The 20170-nt window shown below is 43.4% G+C and overlaps 1 protein-coding gene across 1 annotated transcript in view; it reads right to left on the reverse strand.

The window, feature by feature from the left end:
* The window catches only part of DIS3L2 (DIS3 like 3'-5' exoribonuclease 2), a 346542-nt gene that overhangs the window by 180119 nt on the left and 146253 nt on the right, over positions 1-20170 (reverse strand). The window contains exons 7-8 of the mRNA XM_080797894.1: positions 12588-12688; positions 7133-7380 (exon numbers count right to left, since the gene is read on the reverse strand). Of these exons, the coding sequence (XP_080654020.1) occupies positions 7133-7380; positions 12588-12688 (349 nt within the window). The remainder of the gene's footprint in view (positions 1-7132; positions 7381-12587; positions 12689-20170) is intronic.

The raw sequence follows: 20170 nt of genomic DNA on the forward strand, positions 1-20170 counted from the left end.
AGACATACATTCTTGTAGTGATTAGCACTCAAATAAATGCTCTCATGCATACTGGTCCATGCTGGAAACTGCACATGAACAGTTGCAGTGGTATCAGATCCTGGAGAAGCTGTATGGGGAGGACAATCCATCACCAATTGCTCCTGGGGCCCAGAAGTTGTGTTAACAACACACAGCAAAGAATAAGTGTGGCAAATACAACATGCCTTTGGCTGTATATGTTATATATTATTTTCTATAATGAGGAGGACAGAACACGTTATTTTTCCTCTTTCTGCCTCATTATCATAACCCAGCAGGAAGCAGCAAGTAAGGAGTGGGGATGTCAGGGAAAGTGGGCAGATCAGTGAAAACAGCAGCATGTGGAAAAGAAAAAAGGCTCAACAATACTGCACGATTTTAGGGAAGGCCCTGAAGACTGAGACAGAAGAGCCAAATGTCGATGTGAAGGGAGCAAAAAGGAGGACGAAAGGGAGCAAAAAGGAGGATGAAAGACTTTAAGGAGTATAAGAGAAGGCTGATGGTAGCTTGGGTCTCTCATACTTTGAGACAGCATTTTCAAGAAGATGCATGAGAATTTGTGGATGAAGCTGACAGCCAGGGAGGAAGTGTTCATGACTGCCCACAGCACAAGGGAAAGAACAGTTTGGTAACTGAAGCCTGGCTCAGGACCATTCTCCTCCATCCCTCTGATTTTTGCTCTGCTGTGACCAGAATGCTCTCAGTGTTGAAGACGGAGCTTTTCCCAAAGCTGATCCTTAGAGGCCACCAGGTGGAGCCCAACAGTCACAAAAAAAGAGCCCCCTCCTCAGCCTGATTTGCTGTTTGTCTTATCAGCCAGTGAAAGCCATACCTTCTAAAAAGGAAGTCTAAGTTTCTTATAACTCAGCCTCTTCTACAGAAGAGTCTTCAGATAAGGGACATACTCTTGATAAGATGGAATATTTCTTTTGCAAAGAGGGAAAGAGTGGAGAGAGCTATTTTTCAATTTGCTAATCTTATAGGCTATGCCTCAATAAAACTCATTTCTCCTGTCTGTTTTTTCTTCCAACCTAGTTACTATCTCATTTTCCTACTAAATACTACTTAATATAATTTAATGACCACCTCCCCAATTCATAACTACCTCATAAGAAATTCAGCATCTACCAAAACTGAATGGCATGGTAAAAGTATAGTATTTGTTTCCATCAGTCAGTAAATTTTTCTAATGGTCTGATAACTGGCATCTGACAGGTCAAAGCTGGGAGATGAAGATACCAGAATAGACAACACTCCCCACCCCCACACCGACCCACCACTTCCTCCTCCACCACAAGCCTCATCAATCAGAACTTCCCTTCCCTTCATCTCACCCAGGTACTCTCTCCAATCGAAGCTGTTCTCCTTTGCTCTCATTAAAATGAGCAGCACTGGGACCCCTTGTCTATTCCTCATTTCAACAGTCTCCCACTGAGCCTAGACAATCCCACGTTCAACTCAAAATTTCTCAATCCTGCTACACTTGCACTGGCCTATTTAATTTTCCTCCTCCCCATCCCTTAAAGCTACCAAAGTTTGCTAGAGTAAATACTATGTCTATCTGCTCCAGGTCAATTCACATTATGTATCTTCAGTTAGTCTAAAGTGTTGCCAAGACACACTATCACGTTCCCTACAGTAGCTCTTATAAAACTTTTCCATTTTCTTTGAGAATTATCCTTCAATATTCAAGAAGAAAGCATGACAAATCTAGGAGAAAGTGACTACGATCTCTCCATGTTCATGACATCCTGGAAGGGGAAGACTGTGATTGTACACTGGACTTTAGGATGGCAGATTTCACAAAGGTCTCAGAAAATAAAGGCATGAATTCCACCGTAAGAGTTTCTAAAGGGAAACATGATTTAAGAGGGTTGGGAAGCTCTTAAAACCATAAATCTGATTACATAATTACAAGTCATTCCAGCAAGGAAGCCAATGTGGCTTTTTAAGTATCCTGGACAAGAGCTTTGTACTAAACAGAAGTACTAAATATGTTGTATGTATAACCAACAGTAGTGATCCCTAAAAGCCAGCAAGGGCTTTTAAGCAAGAGCAATTAAGAACAGATTACCTTTAGGTTTCTGCTGGCATTACAGGACGAAGAGTCACGCAAATGTGGCAGATAGGATGTACAGAGGTAACAAGGCTGAACTGAGATCTCTCATGACAGTGCTAAGAACAAGATGAAAACTAACTTTCTAACAACCAAAGGTCTCCGGGACTGTAATAGTCTTTGGTCTCCCCTTAGTGGGAGGCACCAAAGTGCCACTAAGGCTCCCAGAGAAGCAAAGTTTCCATGGAAGGGGACACAAAGATGGATGGCCTCCTTAAGGCCATCTAACCAGGCAGCAAACGTTCACTGAGTATCCATGTCCTAAAGGAACTCATGGCCAAGTAGATGACTTGTACAAGCAATTACAAGGCAAACAGGCCAGAGCTACGATAATGGTAGTATTATAAACTATGGGAGCACCCAGGAGGGAGGACTCAGGGAACATTTTTCAAGTGGACAAGGGAGTTAAGTTTAAAAGTTGAGTATTTCACAAAACAAACAGCAGGGAGAAGAGAAACCCAAGGCTGGGAAAGCAAGTATAGTGTACAAACGTCTGGCACTATGAACACACACAGTCAGCTTGGGAAATGGCAAACGATGAGGCATAAGAGAAGGGAAAGGTAGGAGCTGAGGCCGCTCACAGTGCATCAGGATGAAACACCATGGTGTCTCCCCAACACTCAAGTCAGAGGCCTGCAAGTTCACCCAAGGTTCTGTCCTTCTCATTCGTGCCCCCATTCTAATTGGTCATCATCTCTGGGAGAATTCACCTTCCCAAACCTCCCTGAATCTTTTCATTCCTTTTGCTTCCTTCGCTGCAATTCATTTACTTTGGAGTCTCCCCATCTCCTCTGTGCTAATACAATAGCCCGTTATGACTGTTTGCTTTCAGTCCCATCCCCTCCTGTTCACCCTGGACTCTCCGTCCAAGTGATCTTTCAGCAAAGAGGCTTCCGTTCTCCCAGAAACAACCCTGGATTTCTCCCTTCACCCATGCCCTCTGGACTTATAGAAAACTACTTTATTCCTATGGAAGAACTTACAACATTCTGCTTCGTACTACAGCTAGAGCTAAAGAGACGGGCCATTCAATCTGTCTGCTTTATCCACAGTCGTTTCCAGAGACTCAAGTCCCACAGCCCCTGCTGACCGGGCAGTGGGCCATGCGACCTTGGACCACTGCTTCTGGTTAAAATTACTGATCAGGGCAAATAACCATCTCAGGCTAGACCAGTTAAGATTTTCTACCCTAGAATTTCTGTATCATGACCTAGACTTCAGTGTGTGACCTGCAGGGGACTGGCAGCGCCATTTTGTGGCCATGTACGCTTTTGAGCAGGTAGGTCGCTATGGTGCAGAGCGACACAGTCACAGAGCTCATGTGCAGAAAGCAGGACAGAAAAGATACCAGGTGATGGCTGGACTTGTCAGGATCGTCAAGAGAGAAGCTGTGTTTCTTCTGCCACCTTGTTGGTTCTGAGATCCTCATGAGGCCTGCCTCCATTTCCTTCCCTGGGTTTTAGGAGAACCACCAGTTTCTTATATTAATTTCCACTTTTATTTAAATTAGCTCAAGTAGAACTCCATTTCTTGGAATCAAATTAATCCTCTGACATTTACGTACAAGTCCTTCTGCGTGAGGCTATAATTTCTTTGAATAAAGAAACCACACCATGTTTACTTTCCTATTTCTCACATAATATAGCAGAGGGACTTACACATAGTTGATCAACGCCTGTCTCCTGAACTGAATTTAACTACAGAAGAAGTAAATGACCTTGGGTTTGAATCATTAAGAGCAATGACAAAGACAGATGAAGGTCAAAACTTTTTAAGAACAGAGTGTAGGGGCAGGGAAGAAACTCAGAGGGAAGCCACTTCAGCTAACCTCAGCTTTCGGGCAGAGTTTCTGGGCAAGCGGACCACAAACGCTCACAGCTCACACCCACAGCAAGCACCATCTTCATGCTCCTGGTCCAGACCTGGCAAAGATGAGAAAGCAGGCCCTGGCAATCCTAGCCCAGGATGTTCTGACTGGGAAACAGTAACCTCAGTGCCTAAAGATCAGTAACTGACAGCCAGAACAAAATGGCAAGGCGACCCCCACCAGGCTCAACGGTGGCAGCCCAGACCCCTCAGAAGAAGGACGCCGTCTGACAACCTCATCAGGAGAGCCTGCCACATTTTCTTCCTTCTTCAGATAAATTTTCTCTTCTTCACTAAGATCTTAAAAGGCATTACTTCCATAAATGACAACTTTTACTGTCTTTATACTAAGAAGGCAGAGCAAAACATCGTAGTGTTTTCCATCCAAGTATGAGAACTTCAAATATTTTTATTTTGAGAAGGACATGACTAATATATGGCCATTATTTTAGAATGTTCTTTTTTGCAACTATCCTTGCTGCTTCAAAGACCTGAGTCCTTCAACTGTTGTAATTTACCCACAAGGAAAAGAGTTCTTGATGAAGTAATGGCACAGCTGTGAAAAAGGAACCTGTAAGACCATTCCAGCAGTAAGAGAAACTCACATCGTGAAGATTTCTTGACTACACCCTTACAACTTGACGACTAAGGAAGCAGTCCCACACAATGGGATAAGGCAGATAAAAGACAAGGCTGGATTTCCTGCTCTGACGTGAAAGTGTTCCCTTTTCACTGCCAAGCAGAGTGTGGCAGGCACAACCAACAGGGGCCAGGTGGTACAGCTGTTATCAGGCCTTTGGAGCTGATGGTGAGAAACTGGCAAGCCTCAGAAGACTATTTAGGACTCAAGGGGTTGACGTCACCTTTGGATAACGGGTTAGGTTTAAAAATGATGATACTGCAATCACTCCACTTGAGAGCAAAAAAGAAAGTAGACTTGCTCCTGAGCGGCTCTGAGATCATATAAATCACACCAATCTTCACATCACTGAAAAACTGGCACAAGACAGTGTTTCTTAAACGGTACAAGGTATAACACACGGATCTGGTTTGACTTATTTTGCCAGGCATGAGAGGCTAGGTACTGAACAAATCCGATAAAAGCAGTGCATGGTGGCCATCCTTCCAGTGTGGGTTCTCAGAACCACCATTCCCACAACGGCCCATCCTGTACATGTCAGACGATCGGCAAGCAAGTCACCAAACTGGCTCAGAAATGTCAGAACAAACTTCTCTAGCTTGTACACCTTTGTTTTCATTTTGTGCGATGCATAAACCAGACACCATCCATCTTAAAGGGCTAAAAATACAGCTAAAACTTACTATTGCTTTTCTTTCAAAATGAATACAATTATAAGAAGAAAACAGGTACAGCTTTTGATCAAACAGCTGGGGCCAGCAGTTTCTTCAGAGCAAAATGAAGCGGTTTATCCATGATGCTCTGTGACCACATCATCTATATTTAAGTTAAACTGGTTTCTGGCACCTTCTATAAAAACATGGTACCCTTTCCTACTTACAGTCAGACAACTTAATTTTTAACACCGTAAGTAAAACCTAGGAAGGATAGATACCAACAAAGTGCATCATTAAAATATACTTTCATATATATATATATATGAAAGTATATAAATATACTTTCATATATATATTTTGGCAAAATAATAAATTTATTACATATGATTGGCAGATAGTTGTTGCTGATGTGTTATTAACTCAACATTTGTGGAAAATTTCAAAATAAAAAATGTTATACACCATACAATCACAGGGGTCCCTGAAGGTCTCCAAACATTTTTTGAACTGGTTGACTTTCACCTACAAGAGCTGGTCCCAGCCTTGAAGCTGCAGGAGGGGAAGCTTGCCACCCATGGTGGCTGGAATTTTCCCAGTCACAAGGAAGAGATTCTACTTGAGATGAAAGGCCTTTTCTAAAGGGACCGACAAAGCCCCTGAAAGCAGAAAGGAGAGGAGACAGGGCAGAGGGGACTGGGGCTGAATGGGAGGGTAGTCACAGGGAAGGCAAAGAGCCCTCTCTAAGACCAGCCTTCCTCTGTGCTCACCAACAGGGTAAGGACTGCCCTGTAACAGCAGTAGGTAGCTCTGAGGAAGGAACTGTCTTCTAGTAATTTCCAGAACCTGAAGAGGGGGCCCAGCAGGATCCTCTAATGGATCCTGGAGTACCCAGGATGCTGGGGAGGTACTTGCCCTTCGTTAATGAGAAGGCCTGGCCAATGGTCCCAGGACCTGGAAGGCACTGGTCAGGTTGTTTTGCAAGGACAGCCCTTGACAAAGACAGCTGGGCCCACATGACCGCACTGGAATTGGTCACACCAGCTCCACAGTGACCAGCCCAGAACCACGTGTCCTGGCCCCAGTGTTCCCAAGATACAAAGCGGACACCCATCCTGATGCTGGAGAACACGTGCAGGACCTGAAAGCAGACACTGTTGTTCCCCCGCTGGATGTGAAACGGGCATAGCAGAGAATTTATCCAGGGCAGTCTGGCCGGCATCACTCAGACACAAATCTCAATCTTGTCACTATTTAGCAGCTCTGGCCACAAATCCTCCTCCTCCAGGTCCAAGACCTGCTTTTTACAACACCAGCTGAAGGAAGACACAAAACTGGTCTGCGAGGGGGCCCCAGGCACCACTGACCTGTTCACCTCCACCACCCAGCCTTCCCACCACCCCCGCACCATGCTCCCTCATAATTATATCTTAAAGCACAGAGAATGGGGTCCCCTGGAATGCCTGGAATTTTGCATATTTTAACACTAGCATCTGAATGGAAGAGTCTGATTGTTTGATACAATAAATCCCTCACAGTTCACAGGTACGAACAAGGTTCATGACATAATGGGAAACAAGTAGAGACTCACAATGTGCTTATGTTTTATGTCCCAAACCAAAAACAAAAAGAGGTGACTGCCTGGCAATTCAAGGAGCCTACAGGTGAACAAAGTGATAGCTAAGAACAATTTCTGAAAAACCAGGACCCAAATATGCCAAGTACCTATGTTTTAATAAGAAATAATAATTAGAATACACGAAAGCGTTTACTAAAAGGCCACCTAAACTGAGTTGTGTGTGCACTCTGTGGTTTTTCCTGCCAGAGATCACCTACCCCAGGGCAAAATTGCTGTCCTCCTTCCAGTCCACGATGCGGCAGATGAACAGTGTGTTGGCATAATCTTGAGGCCGGGTCACAAAGTCCTGGGGACAGTCCTTGAGAGGCACATAAATTCTAGGCACTCGGTGGTCCGAGGGAGAAAACAGGGCATATTTCCTAAACAGTTCACTGTTCTTATCAGCCAAGAGTTTGAGAAAGCCAGTTGCTGCCCGGGAATGTTTTTTCTCCAAGATGTAAACCACCTGAAAACACCAAAGATATAGTCAAATGTTGTTTATCTACAGGGCTGGATTACAATTGGGAGAAGTCAGCAAGATATTATTTGGTCGACTAGCTAGGCCCAGCAGTTTCTCTAGGTCCAGACGAAGGGCCTCTCAGTGATGCTCCGTGACTGAGTAATGCACATATTTTAAAAAATATTTCATTTATTTATTTGACAGAGAGAACATAAGCAAGGGGAGCAGCAGGCAGAGGGGGAGAAGCAGAAGGAACAGAGAGCCCGATGCGGGGCTCGATGTGAGGCTTGATCCCAGCATGCCGGGATGATGACCTGAGCCAAAGGCAGATGCTCACCAACTAAGCCACCCATGTGGCCCCCTAAGTGATGCATATTTAAGCTGCAACAACTTAAGTACCTAGCAAGCATATTTATCCAAGGCAAACCATGCAATACATGGACATATTACATGAAAGTGCTTTTATTTTTTATTTTTTTAAAAGATTTTATTTATTTGACAGAGAGATCACAAGTAGACAGACAGGCCTGCAGAGAAAGAGGGGGAAGCAGGCTCCCTGCTGAGCAGAGAGCCTGATGCAGGGCTCGATCCCAGGACCCTGAGATCATGACCTGAGCTGAAGGCAGAGGCTCAACCCACTGAGCCACCCAGGCACCTATGAAACTGCGTTTATAACAAAGACCTATGTCTTAAGGACATATGTAAGACTCCAGCAGGAAGTATGGTTCCAAGTATTTGCCCTGCATTACATTTTTCTCACATGAAGAGTTGCTTTAAAAAAAAAATGTTATTAAACATAAATAAGGAATTGGTCTTTATTATGCCCTTAAAAGCTGGAAACTGGGGTGCCTGGGTGACTAGGTTGGGGCTCTAACTCTTCTTGATTCCAGCTCAGGTCACGATCTCAGGGTTGTGAGATTGAGCCCCATATCGGGCAACACACTGGGCGTGGAGCCTGCCTAAGATTCTCTCTTTCCCTCCTCCCCACCCCCTACCCCCCAGCCCCTGCCACCACTGCTCACCCTCTTTACCTCCTTCTCTTAAAACAAAACAAAACAAAACAAAACAAAATAAAAAACAAAAAGGCTGGAAACCTTTTCACCTTCCTTCTTTCCAACATTAAACCCATTCTCTCATTTCACCAGGCCAAGACTCAGGCCACCACAGCACTACAAGGACATACTATTTCTACCAAGAGAGATGCATTCTCGAAGAAAGTGAATCCCCTCACCCACCCTGGGAAGTTCTTCTCCCTGAACTATTCCCCTTTCCCACTGCAGACAGTCTGCACTCTGACCCGCTCACTGAAATTACTTGCCAGCATTCCACTCTGACCACTGAGCAAAGGTCCAGACTGCTGGCGAGCTGGCTGCCACTCTTGTTCGTGTCTCTGACTCCACGTGGGGCCTCAGTCTGTCTGCCGAGAGCCTCCAACCAGGCAGTGTGCCTCTCCTCGGCCCCAGGGACACCTGGTTGCTGCCCCGCAGGACATCTGTCCTCTCCGCAAATCTCAGTCCTGTGAAAGGCTCTACGTTCTCCTGACCCTTCCTTCCTCCTTGGAAAACACCACTGTTTTGAACAAGCTGCTGTGTCCTCTGTACAAGAATCCTTGACCGCGTCCTCACGTGTGTTTGTCTGTCCCAGGCCCTTTGGACAGATGCTGCTCCTTCTCCACGCTCAGCCCCTTATTTTCCTGTGCTGTCACATCCAGACCATACTCTTCCCGCCTCATGTGTATGCCTGCAACCTTTCATGGTTCAGGCTGTCCCCTTCTTGTTACTGTCATCCACGGACCTCCCAGTTACTCTGCAGTACCTGGCTTACACTTCCCAGTGAATGACTCAGCCACTGTCTTGCTCTCACAGTCCCCATATCTCCTCAGTACCCAGTGACCCTCACTTCCATTCCATTTTGGCAATTCATCCTCTCGGCCACCACTCAGCATCCTCAGGTCTAATCCCGATCATCTCAGACTGACCCACTGTCCAGGTGCCCTACTCTCCTGTGCCCTGCTCCACGACTTCTTTACTACATCAAGACTACTGGCGCCTTGACCGCAGCCTGCTTTCTGTGTCTGTTTGCTATTTCTTCAGCCTGAATCCTTTCCTACCTCTGAGGGACATCATTTTCCAGCACTTCTAGTCCTCTCACCTCTGTCGTCAAATGCCTCACCTCTCTTCTCCTTCCACTGCACCCACCCTAAAAAATCCTCAATTCTGGGACAGTTTGGCCACTGCTATTCTCCAACCTCAAACACAAGCTATGGAGTCCATCAGAAGAGAATTACAGGGGTGCCTGGCTGGCTCACTGGGTTAAGCCTCTGCCTTTGGCTCAGGTCATGATCTCAGGGTCCTGGGATCGAGCCCCACATCAGGTTCTCTGCTAAGCAGGGAGCCTGCTTCCCCTCCTCTCTCTACCTGCCTCTCTGCCTACTTGTGATCTCTCTCTGTCAAATAAATAAATAAAATCTTAAAAAAAAGAAAGAGGAGAATTACAATGATGAAGATGGAAGATGGACACCATTCCACACACACTCATGTTATATAATCGTTGCTCCAACCTCAAAATCTCTCAGGTATTTTTAACCTGCTCCCAGTCAGCACAGTCTATAAGCCCCACTCTCCTGATGCTCCCCTCCCTCTAGGACTCCAGTGGTCTGAATGCTGAATCTACCTTATAGCCCCACAACTTCCTGAAGCTCTGTTCACTTTTTCTAGTCTATTTTCTCTCTGTTCAGTGGGGTAAATTCAACTGATCTCTTCTCAAGTTAACTAATTCTATGCTGAGTCACCTCTACTACTGAGCCCGTCCTCTGAGTATTTTATTTCTGTTCCTGTGTTTTTTAGTGTTTTTTAGTTTTTTTTTAATAACCTTTATTTCTTTGCCAAGATTTTCTATTTTCTCATTTGTTTTGAGTTTTTCATCGCTTGTTGAAGCGTATTTATGATGGCTGATTTCAAGTCACCGTCAGCTGCACCGTCTTGGTGTTGGCATGAGTTAGTTGTCTCTCCTCACTCAGGTGATGATGTCCTGGTTCTTGGTATAATGAACGATTTTCTACTGTACCTGGACCTTTTGACTATTATGTTGGGAGATGCAAGGTCTTACTGAAATGTTTTCTTTTATAAGGCAGGTCACCCTGTCTTGTTTTAGCACAGAGACCTTGAACTACTTTTGTGGGCTCTAGTTCCAATGACAATTTCATCAGCAAAGACTGCACAGTAGCATTTTGATGTCTGGCTAACATGGAACCACTGAGGCTCCAGCTGCTCTCTGCCGGTACTGCCTGAGGGGGTGAGGAGAACTTCCTCGGGGCTGGCCACCTGGACTCTCCAGTATGGATCAGGAACAGATCCATGTCCATTCAGGGACAAAGAAACTTCCCATCCAAGTTGTTAGTTGTGGTAGGACCCTGCTGCTGCCTGCATGCCAAGTGTCTCTGGCTGGGAAAGCAAGGTCTCAGACCCATGAGGAAAAAGGTCTCCTGGACCACATACCTGCTGGGGGAGGATCCTCCTTACTGGTGTTCCCCAGCCATCTCCTACTTCTGGGGGAGAAGGGAGGAGTCCCTAACTGACTTGCCTTCCTCTCTTCACCCTTCAGAATTCTGCCTCCTGTTATTTTCCAGGGTTTATGTACTACCTGTACTACCAGGAAAGAGCGAGGAGAAACGAGACTATGCCCTCTTGTCTGAACTAGAAGTCCTTGCTTTTTGTTTTAATATCAGACAGCACGAGAAGTGTATGAAGTAGCTTGACATCACCTGTGATTCCTACATTAGTTGGAGAAATGACTTGGCCACAGTGTAAGTTTTGCATACAAGTGCTGCATTGCCTTGCAATTTTTTACTGAATTCACTAAGAAGCTATCAAAACAAACAAACCAACCCAGCAAGAGAGAGGGTACCATTGAGGGGGCGGCAGCAAACTGCAGAACACAAGTTCCATCTACAGAGGGGGACCTATACTCAGCTCGGACTAAAGTCATTGAAGAACGCTGCCCAGTGTTGCCAGATGTTTTGTTTTATCAAGAGAAGCCAGAAGTCTCTCTCTCTCTCTCTCTCTTTTTTTTTAGTAAGTTACTTAGTCAAAATTTTTAAATGCTGCACAGGTCACACAAAACACAAGTTTTTAAGCCAGATCTAGCCCACAGGCTTTCCATTCATTACAATCTTCTATACCTAGCATGCTGCCTGGTATATGGGTATATGGTTAGTATTCAAAATGCTTATTAAAATAACTGGTAGGCAGTTGAGGGTAACATAAATGTAATATAATTCAGAAATTCCTCGTGTCAATCTGCAAGAGGTGCTAGACTGAGGGGCAACACTACCACCGCAAGTTGAACATGCTGAAGGGGGTCTGTGGCAGAGAAAGCCTCCTGCTTATTACCACCCACTGAATCACTTCTTCTACCACAAGCTATCTGCACAGCTAGGGTCAGCCGTGTTTGATCCCATATCTGAATATGCCACTAGCATATATAACTGAAAAATAAAAACTGAACTATGCAAAACAACAGACAGGATGCAAAAGCAGTTTTTTGTGTCTACAATAACTAAATTAAATACTTGGGGGAAAACTAAAAAAGGCATTAAAAACTTACATTTGAATTCGATGTGGACATGACAACAATAAAAAAAAAAATGAAGCAAAAAATAAGAATATAGAAGGCATCTACATTCGTACTGTTTCATATAGTGCCTAAATTCTCACTCCACTTTACATAACCCAAACTGGAAATCAAAGACGTCACCTTAGGGGAAACTGGGTGGCTCAGTCCTTAAGTGTCTGCCTTCAGCTCGGGTCATAATCCCAGGGTCCTGGGATTGAGCCCCACATCAGGCTCCCTGCTTGGCAGGAAGCCTGCTTCTCCCTCTCTCACTTCCCCTGCTTGTGTTTCCTCTCTCTTTGTGTTTCTCTCTGTCAAATAAATAAGTAAAATCTTAAAAAAAAAAAAAGACGTCACATTATGAGTGTGGTTTAAGCAGAAAAAGATAATGCGGAACTTCAGTAAACATACCTACACACAAAGGAAAGTCTGTGGACCTTCATCCAAACACAGGCAAATCAACATATATGTATCCCTTTAAAGTTATACAAAATATTAGCTTTTTATGATTCCTTGCTCCCACTGAATTGCATGAGACACCTCTGACAGGTAGCTCAGGTGACAGTCATTTGGACATATGCAGAAAATCTGTGGGCAATGACCTTTGCTGATCTTTGCAGCGACTTCTCCGGTAAAGCTCTTGGGTCCTGTGATGTGGAGGTGCTCTCATCTTTTGTAACGGGAGCATCAGCATCCTCTTTTCCTAAAATAAGAAGAGAGAGGAAAAAGAGAGAAGATGAATCAGCTAGATGCCTATCTAGTAGGCATACAGACTCACAGGATTTTTTTTTAAGTTTTTTTTTTTAAGAAAGAAAGAGAGCACGCACATGCAAGTGTGCGGGTGTGAGTGGGGGGAGGGGCAGAGGGAAAGAATCTTCTGAGCAGATTCCTTCCTGGCTGAGCAGGGAGCCAATGCGGGTCTCAGTGTCCCGACCCAGTAGATCCTGACCTGAGCCGAAACCAAGAGTCGGACTGAGCCACCCAGGTGCCAGGTGGGATTTTTAAATTTGGAGCACCATTTATTTATCCTAAACTACTCACTTTACAGAAAAGGAAACCCTAGCCCACAGTAGTCAGGAGACTCAGCTAAGGTCAATCACATCACCAACTTGCATGAATGTGCTTAGCTCAGGAGCCCACATTTGAGCTATTTAACGTTATTCAAATGCTAAGCATCATAAAAGTGGAGATATCGAAATAGCTGAACTGAGCTAAATGGGTTAGGCGTCAAAATGCCAAACATACTAGATGTGAAATACTGCCCCAGCCCACAGTGAAGAAGAGAGATAGGTTAATTTATTATGCACATCTGCTGAAATCAAAATAAATGTTAACTTTTAAAAGTACTTTGGTACCAGCCATAACAAACAAAATGGTGGAAAATAGATTATATTTATTAAATAAATAAATTAAAAAGCCAGCCCTGATTTTCCTGGCTTTTCTTAGTGACATTATATAAAGAGTATTTAAAGTCTTTAAATGTTTAATTTCCTTTCTTAAGAAACTTATAAAATGCACATTCACCCAAGAAACTGAAACCACATCTCCCTAATAAAGAGGGAAGTTAGGCTCTGTACCAGAAGTATTAAAACCACTCATGAACAAATGCAGCAAATTACACACTTCTGAACATTTAATATTTTGTATTTTCATATTTTACTTTAGAGTTCCCCCACAAAACAGTCTTATCCAACTATACTGGAGTTTCTGGACTTTAGGGGTCACAGCGCATTCATGTGGGCTCCACTCCACATAGCTAAGAGAGACTTGTACTTATCATCATTTAGACATTACCAAGGCCAAAATAAATAAATAAATCCTTTTCAGGACTGGCTGCCTCTTAGCCAAAGCTCAGCTTTAAGGCCAAGTTTTACCATTCTGGGCGTACTCTGGAAACACTGACATGATCTGACCTACTGGGGTTTAAGAATGATCAACTGTTTGCTTTTCCATCTATGCTGAAATATGCCTACCATAGTGCCCACTGAAAGCAGAATTCTGTTTTCCCAAAAGAAAAAACAAATGAGAACTTTCCCATTGTTGATCATCCTGTCCATCAGTAAAAGAGGATATCCATCTTAGATGATATCCACAGTTCAGGATTTTAGACTACAGTTCAGGATTCCAAGGTCATTAGATGCTTCCTGAACAACATCTTTTATACTCTTGGGGAGGAAAAAAACCCACACAAGTTGTTGATCTGCTCCATAACGTATCTTGCCAGTGTGCTCCACAGAACAAGGTCATTCAGGAAAGATTAGGAGGCTGGAAATGCCATGAACCAGCACATTCTACCTAGATATCTGCTATGTGAACTTTCAGTCTCAAGAGTTGGCAATCAAGGGGGTTTTCTAAGGCATCCCAAATCCTGGGCATGCAACCTTCTATCACAGTCACTGATGGTTCCAACTTAAAATGACTATTGCCTTAGACTTCACCCCAACAACAAGCAAGTCTTCTGTTCCAAAGGTTATGCCAGGTTGCATCCAAAGAAAGAGGGCTAGCCAAGGAAGCGAGCCCAACTGTGATTTTCCAATATCACACCTACACATGACCTTTCCAGGTTCTGAGTTCATAAGGATATCCTGACAGAAACGAAGCTTTGTTCAAAGATGCATTCCAATAAATCAAACTGAAGCTTTCAGCCCTGCAGGTGAGCATCAGAGATACGTTCAACAAATGTGAGGAAACGCAATTCCAGGTTAGAAAGGTGAACCACCTTCATAGGTTTCCAACAACTATGTCTCCCTACCCTAACAGCAAAGTTGTCAGGTTAATGAGAGATCTGACAGACTGTTTAATCATGAGATTCTTCACTTATTCATTTATTCCATGTCTATTTATTGAGCAATGTGCATTAAGGATTCAGTGAATGAAAGAAATATGGTTCCAGCCCTTAGAGAACATATACTTTAATAAGCAAGTGATATTCGATAAATAACCACTCAATCAATAAATCGTGATGAAGGCGAAGAAGGAAAGAACAGTTTCAAGGAGGAAGAGTTCTCTCAATATACAATTTAGATTAAGAGGTCAGGAAAAGAGGCCCTGCATGGAAGTGACATTTAAGTTGACACCACAGGATGGTGTGTTCAGGAGTAAAGAAGGGGACAGAAGACCCCAGGTGGAAAACGGTACTCGGAAGGGACAGAGGTGGAAGATGCCTGGCACAAACGAGGAACAGAAAGAAAACCAGGTAGCTGGAGCATAGCGAGCCTCAGAACGGGCACAGCAAGGGATGAGGGTGAGCGGTAACAGGAGTCAAGTCAGCTGGCGTCTTCTAGGATTGACGCGTCCTAAATTGGAACCTGGATACACGGGGAAGCTGGCAAGGATTTGTGCATGAAAGTGACACTGCCCAAGAGCAGGTTCAAGCAGGCTGAGAGCGGAGGCAGGGAGGCCAGCGAAGAGCTACTGGAGCAGTCCAGACATGTGAGGATCGTGCTACGATGGAGGCACTGTAGTGAATGAAAAGGATCAACCTCAGACACATTGTACACTTGAAGAAAGAGATTTTGGTGGTGATCAGAGAGGAGACCCTACAGATCATTAGCTATGAGAAGTGAAGGGTGATTTCCAGCTTTCTGACATCTGCAGCTAGGTCGATAGAGGTATCATTATTGGCACAGGAAAGACTAGAGGAGGAGGTGGAAACCACGAGTTCTACTTCTGAGGTGTTCCTCTTTGAGGCCACCTATGAAACCTTCAAATGATGACACTGAATAAGCAGTTCAATATAAAGGTCTGGAACTCAAAGAGAGGTCTAGGCTGTGGCTTTAAACAGTCTGTGGGCTGAGTCCTTCCATTTCTGTACTTTCCAGGCCAAGCTGGAGAGAAGAGATTCAAACCCAAGCATGTTCCACTACTAAGTTCAAAAAGCTCTTCTTCCACTGCTATCTGGCTCCAGGAATTAGTGTTATGTTGTCACTGTTAAGGAGATAAGAAAACTGCCCTGAGGGAGTGACCTGGGCTTGAAGGATGTATGGATGTGAGAGAGATGAGAACGTGAAAGGACACTGCAGGTAAGGACCAGAGCTGTGAAAAGGCCTGACAGGGTAAAGGACTAGCAAGAAATTTACTGTAGCCACTAACAGCCTGAAGATACAAGGGCTGGGTGAGAAAACTCTGGGGTGCGGAGAGGAACAAGGCTGGCAGAAAGGTCCTGCGGCAGACGCTCTGGTTACTGCCCAAGATCTAGTCTCTTCTTTCCTGGCAACAAGGACTCCAATTTCAGCTGGAGAAACCTAGTTAAAAGACTACATTTTTCAGCTTTCTTGCAACTTAGTGTAGCCTATATGTCCAAGTTTTAGCCAACAAAATGCAGGTGAAGGTGTTGTAAGTGACCTCCGGGAAGCGTCCTTAAAAGATGGAGGCCCAGCCTTCCCTCTTTCTTCCTTCTTGCTGGTTGGAATGTGGATGTGACAGCTGGACCTCAAGCACTCATCTTGGTCCCAGAGGCTGCAGGACAAGAGTGCTTTCTACACCGGAGAGCAGCACAACAGAATGGGCTTAAGACTGTGGAACTACCCTCTGAGCCCTGGCCTGCCTACCTCTGGTCTTCTTTTATATAACATAGAAACAGGTTTCTTTCTTATTTAAGTCACTGATATTTTATGATTTAACTCCATTCTCAACAGAACATACTTTCTAACATAAGGTCTAAACCATGAACTGACAAGCCTGGACACCATCCTATTAAGCATTTTAATGGTAAGGGACATATACGTCTCAGGGCTATGAGTTTGGAAGCAGCGCCGAATGAAGATCTTAGGAAGCTGGGAGCGGGGCTGCCGTCTAGCTGAGACACAATCAGAATCTGAATTAGACAGTGGCAGTGAGAGCAAAGAGAGACGAAATTGGAGAGACATGTCTGAGAAGGATGATGCTAACTATATTTCCATCACAATGGATGACTTAGTATATGAAAAATGGGCTTAAATTAAAGGGGCTTTTGATTGAATATCAGGAAAAATGGCTTGACAGAGCACTAAAACTCTATGATGAAATTACTAGAACAGGGCAGGCTGGAAGTCCTCACAAGGGTGGAGGGTTATGCGTCCCCACAGCCTTTGGTTTTGCCATAGTGAAGGCAGAGATGGCCCATGCACTCTGTGGTCCCTTCTAGTTCAAAAGATTCTAGAAACTAGTGACTACCAAAATTCTTCATCTAAAAGAGAGAATTTCCTAGGAAATAGATAAACTACTAATACAAGCAACTATTCATTATATCCCCGAGCACATACTCTAGGAAGGAAAGTCGAGTGAAATCCTAATCTCTTTCTACAGATTGTCTAAAAATTATATTTTAAACATTTAAAAAGTAAAATGCCATGGTTTGGTAGGGTTGGTATAGCCAACCCTACCAAGTGCAAACCTAATACCTGATTCTGGTAAGAAAAATGATTCTGGGGGCACCTAGATGGCTCAGTCAGTGAATTATCAGACTTCAGCTCAGGTTATGATCTCAGGGTCCTGGGACTGAGCCCAGTGTGGGGCTCCTCACTCAGCAGGGAGTCTGCTTGTCTCTGTCTCCTCTCGCTCTGCCCCTCTCCCCACTCATGCTCTGTCTCCTTCTCTCTCAAATAAATAAAATCTTTTTAAAAAAATTACCTTGATTTGATTTGATATATAAACAACAGACTAACAAGTCTGATGATTCTTAACACTTCACAAATGCATCAAAAGGTTTTCAGATGATTTGACTGTGACGCCAAGTGGGGGTAATGTGAAGAAAAAGGCAAGGAATTGGGCAAAAGGAGTTTCAATTTATCCAGTTAAACGAGTGACATCCCAGAAAGGGCGAGGAACATGTGCAAAGGCACAAAATTGAGAATAAATGGGAGAAGGAGGAAGGTTCAATGTTCAAATAAGCTGAAGGGACCAGGTATGAAAGGCCTCATACGACATGCTGAAGAGCATGTATTCTATATTATAGGAACAGAAAGCCACTGAAAATTTTGAGAATGCCATGATCAGAATCATATTTGGTGAAAGGTTAGTCTGTTGCTCCTATGAAGAGAATCTTTTTCTCCAGCTGGTTTTATGATTTTCTCCTGGCTTTTGATTTACATATTGATGCACCTAAGTTAGGATTTTTAAAAAATTTTACTTTTAATCATTAGTCATCTTAAATCTGTGGTTTGGTATCTCAGCTGTTACGGAAAATTTCGGCCAGTACCCTTAAATTTCATTTTGCTTATTTTTTCACTCATCTCCTTCTAAGACTTTAACTTATTTAGACCCTCCTCCTCTGTGTTTTCTATTTGTCTATCCATGTTATACTCTGGATAATTTTTTTTTACTGTCTTCTAGTTCATTAATTTTTTTTCAGCTTTATCCAATCTTCTATTAAATTCACCCACTGAGGCATTCTTCTTTAAACTATGCCATCAAATATACTACATTTTTCCTCGTGCACTGAGTTAATTTCATTAAAGTTATGCTTATTTCTAGAATTTTTATTTGGTTCCTTTTCTAATTTGCTTTGTCACATGTCACAGTTTCCTAGTCTTTGCAGATATGTTCAAGCTTATCTTTTATTTCTTTAAATATAGTAATTGTTTACAGATTCCACGATCTGATGACATGTATGAAGGGCTGCTTCTATTGCTTATGGTTGTTGATGGTTCTTGCCACTGCGATATGGTTTCCTTGGGTGCCTGGTTATATTTACATCCTCATCACTGAATATTTGAGGCCTGGGTTGACGAAACCTTCCTTTGGAAATGATTTCCACTTGGTTTTGCCAGGTGCCTGGAGGAATACCAGCCCCTAAGCCAATTCAAGACTTGAGATTCTTTGGTTGACCCAATCAACTTGAACCTGGGCTGTAATTCCATGAGAGCACTGGTATGTTTCAGGTCTATGCTCACTCACATGGCAGAGCCCTTTGGTATCCCAGCTTCTTGTGAGACTCCAGCTGCTTTATTTCTGTCCCCCATTACTGCTGGTCAAATCTGCAATATTGCCTACTCTTTAATGTTCAAAGTTTGGGGTCTTTTTTTTTTTTTACTTTATGCAAATATTTTTAGTTGTTTCAGCAGGCAGAAGTGTGTTTGAATTATAGCCCACCATTACTAGTAACAGAAAGTCCCCAGGATTTATATTTTACAAATATTTTTCAGGTGGCACTGTATAGCATAGTTAGGGAGAGTGACAGGGTGAGAACAGGGGAGGGGACAGTTGTGACCCGTGCAGGAAACACAACAGGAGATAGTAAGAAAGACAGCAGGAGATAGTAAGGAAGCCACTATGATAAAGCCCAATGTTACATAAGGCAAAAGCACAAGGGACAGAGAGAAGAGGCAAGTACTCTCACATTTATTTTTCTCAGCAACCCCATGAAGGAAGTATTACTATTTTGATTTTTAGAGAATAGCCATCAGCCATTCAAAGAGGTAAAGGAACTTATCCCAGGGTTTATCCAAGGAGGTGTTTAGTAGAGGGGGTGTTAGAACCCAGCAGGACTCCAAGTCCAACCACCACAGTATGATAAGATCTGGAAGAAAGACAGGTATATGTGGGTGGGTTCCAATGAGGAGGAGAGGGTTGCCAAAAATTTTATAATTCAGTTATAGACATAGAAAATTTTTAAATTTTACAAGATGCCAAGTAATAAACAGCTCTCAATACAATTTCACTGCTTCCACCCATAGGAAAGATAGAGTAGTTAAACACATGAGCTTTGAAGTCACAAGACCTAAATTCAAACCTCGGTCCTATGACCTTGAATTATGTGATTGTGACACAAGTTATTCCTTCCCTATGAATTTCCTCCCTAGTAAATCTGGAATAGTTTATGTTTACAGGGAGTACCCTGGCACAAAGTACAATAACCAAAACTGTTAGATACTCTTAATATTGTTGTTGTTGATATCATTATCATTATTATCATTATTAGTTCTTACAGTGAGTTTTGAGGGAATACAACCTTGTCATCCTGGGCACAACTGACTGGACATGGTTGGTGTTCAGGGCAATGGTGACATTATAAAATGGGTCACATTTCCTCCTCTGTAAAATGTAACCAATCTTATAGGGTTAATGGGAAAATTAAATGGAGTTAACATGTGTAAAAGTGCAACAGTGGCTAGAACATAGGAGGCACTCAATGACTGCTATATAATGTATATTTAAAGTACTCATTACTTTTCTGAATGCTTGGTGCCTTCTGTGTGAAGTAAGG

The sequence above is a fragment of the Martes martes genome, assembly GCF_963455335.1.
Source record: "Martes martes genome assembly, chromosome: 3".
Lineage (NCBI taxonomy): Eukaryota > Metazoa > Chordata > Mammalia > Carnivora > Mustelidae > Martes > Martes martes.